The sequence below is a fragment of the Panthera uncia genome (assembly GCF_023721935.1).
Source record: "Panthera uncia isolate 11264 chromosome B3 unlocalized genomic scaffold, Puncia_PCG_1.0 HiC_scaffold_1, whole genome shotgun sequence".
Lineage (NCBI taxonomy): Eukaryota > Metazoa > Chordata > Mammalia > Carnivora > Felidae > Panthera > Panthera uncia.
Genome location: NW_026057582.1, coordinates 72972802 through 72980971, shown reverse-complemented (window position 1 = coordinate 72980971; position 8170 = coordinate 72972802). Strand labels below are relative to the sequence as shown.

General features: G+C 38.8%; 1 gene segment (V, D, J or C); it reads left to right on the top strand.

Annotated features, from left to right (window-relative positions):
- The first annotated feature begins 3329 nt into the window (after window positions 1–3329).
- On the top strand, window positions 3330–4427 carry LOC125908819 (T cell receptor alpha variable 8-3-like). The segment is given in 2 exon segments: window positions 3330–3645; window positions 3761–4427. Coding segments are annotated over 2 exon segments (402 nt in total).
- Window positions 4428–8170: the final 3743 nt, after the last annotated feature.

The window sequence follows — 8170 nt, the reverse complement described above, 5'->3', positions numbered from 1 at the left end:
AAATAATCTCACTTTATAATCTTATTTTTTTCTGCCACTGATTCCTTTTCATCATTTCAAATATTTAAGCTTTCTCATCTTAAAAAATAATTTAACACTCTCCAAACCCATACGTGCCTTTCCTGCCTCCAATCCACTAATCTCTCCTGGAAATTCTCACAGACATGCAGAAAGAATGTTTTACCAGCTATGTGGGCATCCCTCAGGCCAGTTAAGTTGACACAAAATTAACCATCACAACACATCTGATAAATTCCACTTCTGGACCAATCTTCCCTCTTAGTCATATTGCTTGACTGATGAGCATAGCTGGTAAAAACCACATAGCTATACTGAAGATTGTCTCCATATAGTCACAGCTTTTAACATCAACTGTACATGAAACAGTGCATGAAAATATTTTGTTTCTATAATCTGTTATCATTCTATACTCTACAATATCTCCCTTGAAGCTCTATTCTGCCAAAACGGCATATCCACCACCTTTTGATTATCCATGGTAGGTGACCATAAAGATAATTGATATCATTAAATGATATCATTAATATCATCTTCAACTTTCTGCATCCCAACTAAAACTTTGCTTTTATACATATAATTTACCTTACTTCCTGTAATGATGTAAAAGGTATCCCTCTTACTTTTAAACAGACAGTATCCTGTGCCCAAACTGTTCTCCCATATCATTCTGTCTCACTTCTCTGGCACCTCAGCCCACTGATTACCCAAACTCCATAATCTTTTTTTTTTTTTTTTTTTTGCCACCGATTCCTTTTCATCAATTAAAATATTTAAGCTTTCTCATCTTAAAAAATAATTTAACACTCGCCCCAAGCCCATACACGTCTCTCCTGCCACCAATCCACTTCTTGGCTCCCTGTTCCTTTACTGTAGCCTCAATCATAACTGCTTTCACTTTGTCTCCTGTCTTTCACTCCACACCTCCATGCATCTTGGCTTTTGTCCCAACCCTTTTTAAAATCTGTTTTCTCAGAAGTCATCAATGACCTCTTCATCTTTAAATCCAAAAGATATGTTTAAGTTGCATTAAAACACTAGGCCAATATTTCTCAAATTTTAATGTGCACATGAATCACTAAAATGAAGATTCTGGCTTAGGAAGTTTGGGTAGTGTCTGAGATCACGCAATCCAGAATAGCCCCCAGTGATGCCAATGCTGCTTAACCTACAGACCACATTTAGAGCAGCCACTTTCTGCAGTCTTACCTACTCATTCACTCATTCCTTTTTTGAAATCTTTCTCTCTCTGACCCTCTGCACTCCCATTTAAAAATTCAAGATCTGGGGGCACCTGTGGCTCAGTTGGTTAAGTGTCTGACTTCATTCAGCTCATGTCATGATCTCACAGTTTGTGAGTTCGAGCCCCGCAATGGGCTCTGTGCTGGCAGCCTGGAGCCTGGAACCTGCTTGGAATTCTGTGTCTCCCTCTCTCTCTCTGCCCCTCCCCCGCTTGCACTCTGTCTCTCTCTCTCTCTCAAAAGTAATAAACATTAAATAAACAAATAATAAATAAAAGTAAAAAATAAATTCAAGATCTGGGAGATCTTTTGCAGTGTCCTTTTATACTATTCTTTGATTATTCCACATCATGAGCATTCCTCCTGCTGTAGGCCCTCTTTTCTTCTCAATATGTGCCCTCTCCTTTGGAAATTCCATCTGCCCCTATGGCCTCAATTCTCATTTCAGCAGCCTGACTACTCAGGCTAGACATAAGACTCTGCTAATGGTCCATTAACAAGTCTTTGCTTCCTTAAAGACCTGATGGTCTACTGTTGGCAACTTTCTGGAGTTTAAAACTATATTGCACCTTCCTGGCTGGTTCCAATCCATTTTTATGGTTTTACTGCCTACTATTACCATATCTGTGCCCTCCATTCTATATAAACTTGATTCCTTACCTTTGTGGCGGATGCCTTTGCCTATGCTTTCCTTTGGTGCGAAATGGCTTTACCCAGTTGTATCTATTAAGGTTTTTCTTAACTTCTTGCTGATTGGTCCCAAATTTTTTACATTTATGGGGTTAATGTATAACTCATAATACACCAGTAAAATGAAGACATTAACAACTGTGGTAGGCAAATTCTAAGATGGTACCTAAGATTTCTGACCTCTGGTGTACATACCCTATGTAATCTCCTCCCCTTGAATGTGGGCAGGACCTACAATATGATGGATGTCACTTGTACGACCAAGCTATATTAATGGCAAAGGTAAAGAGACTTTGCAGATGTAATTAAAGCCCTTAATCAGTTTGATTTTGAGTTCATCAAAAGACAGAATATCCTTTGGTGGGCTTGTTACAATCAGGTGTGCTTGACACAAGAGGGCTTAGGTTTTCCTGAGATCAGAGAGCTTCTCCTGCTAGGCTTGAAGAAGCAAGCTGCTATGAGTTCTACAACTACAAGAAAATGAATTCTGCCAACAACTACTTGAGCTGAAAGAGGGCCCCCACACCTCAGACAAGACAGCAATCTTGGTTGACTTCTTGATTGTAGACTTGTGAGATCTTGCTTAACTGTACCCAGACTTCTGACCCACAGAATATGTGAGATAAAAAATGGGTGTTGTTCTAAGTCACAGAGCTCATGGTAGTTTGGTACATAGCAATAGAAAAGTAACACAGACTTAATAAACTGGTTAATAAGTATCATCAGTTCATAGTATTTAGGCTTTGTTACAGCATAAGAAAACTTGAAATGTAATGAAATCTTACAGTACACAGTGACTAAATAGATGTTTTACAAAATTTGACTATAGTCCTAAAAATTTATGTAGCATTATCACAATGCACTGTGAATTAAAATTTGTGTGTGTGTGTGATCAGCCATGCTGGGAGTAAAGACTGAATTATCTTTATTTTTACTATATAGGAAATATTGCAAATTTATTGTCAAATGAAGAAACAACTAAAAAGTATGGAGCCAAAAGAAAAAGAAACAAAAAGTATTAAATAAATATATGAGGGAAATATGCAGTTTTCTAGATTTTATGATATTTGTGGCCTTTGTTTAATAAAATTTGTAATTTGTTGTGATTTTCTTTCTCATTCTAAAAAATTATTTTGTGCCCGATTTTTTATTCAAAATTTTCTATTCTTTTATAAAAATCCCCCATTTTATAAGTTTCAGGGCCTGCAAAACATAAATCCTCTGGACACAACCATAATGCTTTGAAATTCACCTATAGACGGTCAGGAACAAGTCAGAAAGGTTCACAAAAAAATGTGAATGTCTCCTTAGCTCTGTTTCGCCCCTAGAGGGCACTGTTGCCTAAATTCAAAATGGCTTTTCTGTAAAAGATCAGAATAAGCTCCCAAAAACCTCTGTCCTTATACTTTAAAGAGGTGTTCTGTCGGCATTTTTTAGACAGTGACATATAAAGAATCTCAGACAACAGGGGCAGACAGTTTTGCCCGGAGAGCATCTCTTCCTAACAGTCCCGAAGAAAAAGGAATCTAAATCTATCATTCCTCCTCAACCTCAGAGCAATCTGGATTCAAGTCCCCTCAGTCATCAGATTTTATTTGTGTGTGAACAACTTCCCAGAAAGAAAACTCTCTGGTTCTTCACTGCTTGGCCATGACCTTGGTGTTCATCTTGACGCTTGGGGTGCTTCTGTTCCTGAGTGAGTAACATTCCATTTAATTCCCTTGTCCACAAGTAAAACATTGTTCTGGCTTGATTCTGAATATAGACCTTTTGCTTTAGTGGAGTTCATTGACTCAGCACTAATGTTTCAGGAGGAACTGGAGCCCAGTCACTGACCCAACCTGACGGCCACATCACTGTCTCTGAAGGAGCCCGTCTGGAGCTGAGTTGCAACTATTCCTCCAGTGGAACTACTTATCTCTTCTGGTATGTGCAGCACCCCAACCAAGGACTCCAGCTTCTCCTCAAGTACTCTTCAGGGCCATCAGATGCCCTGGTTCAAGGCATCAAAGGTTTCGAGGCTGAATTTAAGAAGAGTGAAAAGGCCTTCCACCTGAGGAAACACTCAGCCCATTGGAGCGACTCGGCCAAGTACTTCTGTGCTGTGAGTGACACAGCGCCTGGGACTACAGGGGGAGCTGAACACAAACCTTCTAAGACACTGTAACTTAAAGGACTAAGGGTCTCAGCCTGAATTGTTTTCAGGAAGTTGACATGTTCTGTAAAGACAAACAATACAGATAACACAGAATCCTGGGAAGTGTTTGGTTTCTATGGACATCTTAGATATTTTCCCTTTTTCTTTTTTTTAAACTTGTTTTATTTTTTATTTTTTTAAATTTACATCCAAATTAGTAAGCATATAGTGGAAAAATGATTTAAGGAGTAGCTTCCTTAGTGCCCCTTACCCATTTAGCCCATCCCTCTCTCCCACAACCCCTCCCATAACCCTCAGTTTGTTCTCCATATTTATGAGTCTCTTCTGTTTTGTTCCCCTCTCTGTTTTTATATTATTTTTGTTTCCCTTCCTTATGTTCATCTGTTTTGTCTCTTAAAGTCCTCATATGAGTGAAGTCATATGATATTTGTCTTTCTCTGACTAACTTCGCTTAGCGTAATACTTTCCAGTTCCATCCACGTAGTTGCAAATGGGAAGATTTCATTCTTTTGGATTGCCAAGTAATACTCCATTATATATATATATATATATATATATATATATATATACACACCACATTTTCTTTAGCCATTCCTCCATCAATGGACATTTGGGTTCTTTCCATACTTTGGCTACTGTTGATAGTGCTGCTATAAACATGGGGGTGCATGTGTCCCTTCGAAACAGCACACCTGTATCCCTTGGATAAATGCCTAGTAGTGCAATTGCTGGGTCGTAGGGTAGTTCTATTTTTAGTTTTTTGAGGAACCTCCATACTGTTTTCCAGAGTGGCTGCACCAGCTTGCATTCCCAGATATTTTCCCTTTTTCAAAAAATGTTTATTTATTTTTGAGAGAGAGAGAACAAGCAGAGGAGGGGCAGAGAGAGAGGAAGACCGAGGATCCGAAGCAGGCTCCATGCTATCAGTGCAGAACTGATTCAGGGCTCTGATTCACAAACTGTGATCACAACCTGAGCCAAAGTTGGATGCTTCACCGACTGAGCCACCCAGGCGCCCCTAGATATTTTTCCTTTTATTTATTTATTTTTCCATTTTGCAAAGGCAAGGCGCCTGTTTTTTGAAGTGCAGCATTTTTATCCTCTAGAGTCAGGCTTCTAGAGGAAATGAAGCTATAGGATTTGATTTTCAACAAGCTGGAGGAAGTTACTTGCTCTTGTGTCATCTGAAATAGTGATGGGCTTAGATGGTCCGGGGTTGGCCATGTGAGTTGGCATAAGGCAAATCAGAGAATTACTCTACCAAAAACCCAGTATAACTGCTTATGTCAAACTGCATTATCTCCAGATTATTTTACTAGTATCCTCAGAAGTTTCTTTCCTTAAAGAACATCAGCGCTTTGACTAAAATATTTGAGAATGGACTTAATTAGAGCTGGCATTTTAAGGATATTGTCAGGTGACCTTTGAAAGACAATTCAAAATGAAGGGAAAAGGGCCTTTTTTATCCATTGGTCCTTGACAACATTCTCAGTCAAACACAGGTCATGATGAAGTTCATGTGAAATCTTGGACTTCTTTGTTCTATGAGTGACCAGCCTTTCTTGATCAGCACACCCAGGTTACTGCCTCCCTTTTTCTCTTCTCTAATTCAATTTCTCTCATACCTGTTGAATGGACAATAATAAGTGAATCCTTAATCATTTTCTTTTCCTACACTTTTTCTCACAGTGCCATTGATAAAAATTTGCAATATTCTTGAACAATTCATCAGATATTCAGTGTCTGCAGATCACCTGACTTCAGTAAAAATATAGAGGCCTTGGTTTTCTATTCCTTGAAACTGCAAATCCATCTGCAGAGGACTCCTGTTATTTATAGAGTCTGAGACAAGGGCACAAACTAAAGCTTTATTCATATGCTTTCAAAAAGTTATTTTCCTTTTAATCTACTAAAGCTAAAAGGCAATATATAAAAAAAAAGAATAATCAACAGTTTTAGTAACATGTGCTTAAAACTGAAATTTTATTTAAAAATTTTAAACTTAGGGGCACTTGGGTGGCTCAGTTGGTTATGCGTCTGAGTTCTCTGACTTTAGCTCTGGTCATGAACTCACGGTTCCTGGGTTCGAGCCCCACATCAGGCTCTGTGCTGACAGCTCAGAGCCTGGAAACTGCTTCAGATTCTGTGTCTCCCCCTCTCTCTTTCTGCCCCTCCCCCCATGTGTGCTCTCTCTCTCTCTCTCAAAAATAAATAAATAAATAATATAAAAAATGTTAAGCTTAATTATGGATTTTTTTAATAAAAATAAAGTCATTCAATTTTAGTTTCAAAGTCCATCTAGTTGTAAAGTAAATAACACCGCTTTTTAAGCACATTTAGTCCAGAATGAATACATACGGTTTTAAAGTAGTATTGTTAAGTCCTGCAGTGTTCCAACCATCATGAAAGACTGTTATGAATACCATGCCGATATCCTTTAGAACCATAGGTGAGTACATAGATAAGCAAGAAAATGGATACTTAGCATTTCAGGAAATAAAATTTCATGATGCAAGAATCTATTGCACCCATAGCATCTGAAAGGAAAGATTGGGTTAGTGAATTGATTTTTCTTTCCTTTCCCTTAAATCTTCCCAAATTCCAAATCAAAGTCTGGAGTAGCACAGCCCACAAATTTTTCCGATATTCAAATGCAGTTTAAGAGGCAACCCTTAAGGTATGTGAATAAGGCTTTTCCTTGAGCCTAAAAGCTATTAGTAGTTACTTAAGGTTATAGACTGTGCCCAGATCCGAGTGACAGAGACACCCAAATTTTTAATACATTTATTTGTGTGTGTGTGTGTGTGTGTGTGTGTGTGAGATCAGTGGTCCCGTCCACATACTTGCTCATCTTCTCTGTTCTTTGTATTTAAAATACTGGGTCACTTGGGGTGCCTGGGCGGCTAAACCTGCTTAAAAACCAACTTTTGGTTTCAGCTCAGGTCATGATCTCACAGTTTCGTGAGTTCGAGCCCTGCATCGGGCTCTGCACTGACAGTATGGAGCCTGCTTGGGATTCTTTCTCTCTGCCCCTCCCCCACTCGTTCTCTCTAAATACATAAATAAACTTAAAAAAATTAAAATAATGGGTTGCATTTCAAAGATCACCCATCTTTGCTTTTGTTATTGTCCACTCTTGTCACCTGCATAGAAGGCATACGGTATCACATTTTCCGCTAAACTGCCTCCTATAATAGAGGCTTAAAGTAATTGTTGCTGTCTTGGTGTTCAGGTAATATTAATGGCATGTTTTAATTGCTGCATTCCCTAGGACTTGATTACATTTAGAAAGATGTTTGTCTCCCCCACTATTACCATAAGCTCCCTGAATGAAGATCTAGTGTCTAATTCATTTTTTTATTTTCTCAGGTCTAAAACACTCTTAAATATATGAGCTAACCTGTATTGAATCACAGTGAAGGTCTCATTTTTTAATAAGTTCCTGGCTAAGGGCCGCCTGGGTGGCTCAGTTGGTTAAGCATCCGACTTCAGATCTGGTCATGATCTCATGGTCTGTGAGTTCAAGCCCACGTCAGGCTCTGTGCTAACAGCTCAGAGCCTGGAGCCTGCTTCAGATTCTGTGTCTCCCTCTCTCTCTGCCCCTCCCCCACTTGCACTCTGTCTCTGTCTCTCAAAAATAAACATTAGAAAAATTAATAAAAAAATAAGTTCATAGCTAAGAATTAGATTGTTTTCATACAATTACCAAAAATTATATTACATGAAAATATTTATTTTCATTAAAAGGCACTGGGGGGCGGGGGACTCATAGTCCAATTCATGGTATTCTCTGTCCTGTGGACAATTCTATGGCTTCAAATCAATCCACAGGTACAGCGCCAGACAAAGATAGCTGGGCTGAGCTATGTGTGCTCTTACTGCTGAGTAAAAGGTGTTTCTTTCTTAAGGTTCTGGTCCATCAGGAGGTACTATAGGCTTTTCTTAAATCAAGACTATCCTGAGCGACCTAGTTGTGAGTAGCTGTTGAAAGACTGGAGAAATTGTCTGAGTGTGAAAATGGGGGCTAGTAATAGACAGTAAAGAGGGGAGAAAAATTGGGTGT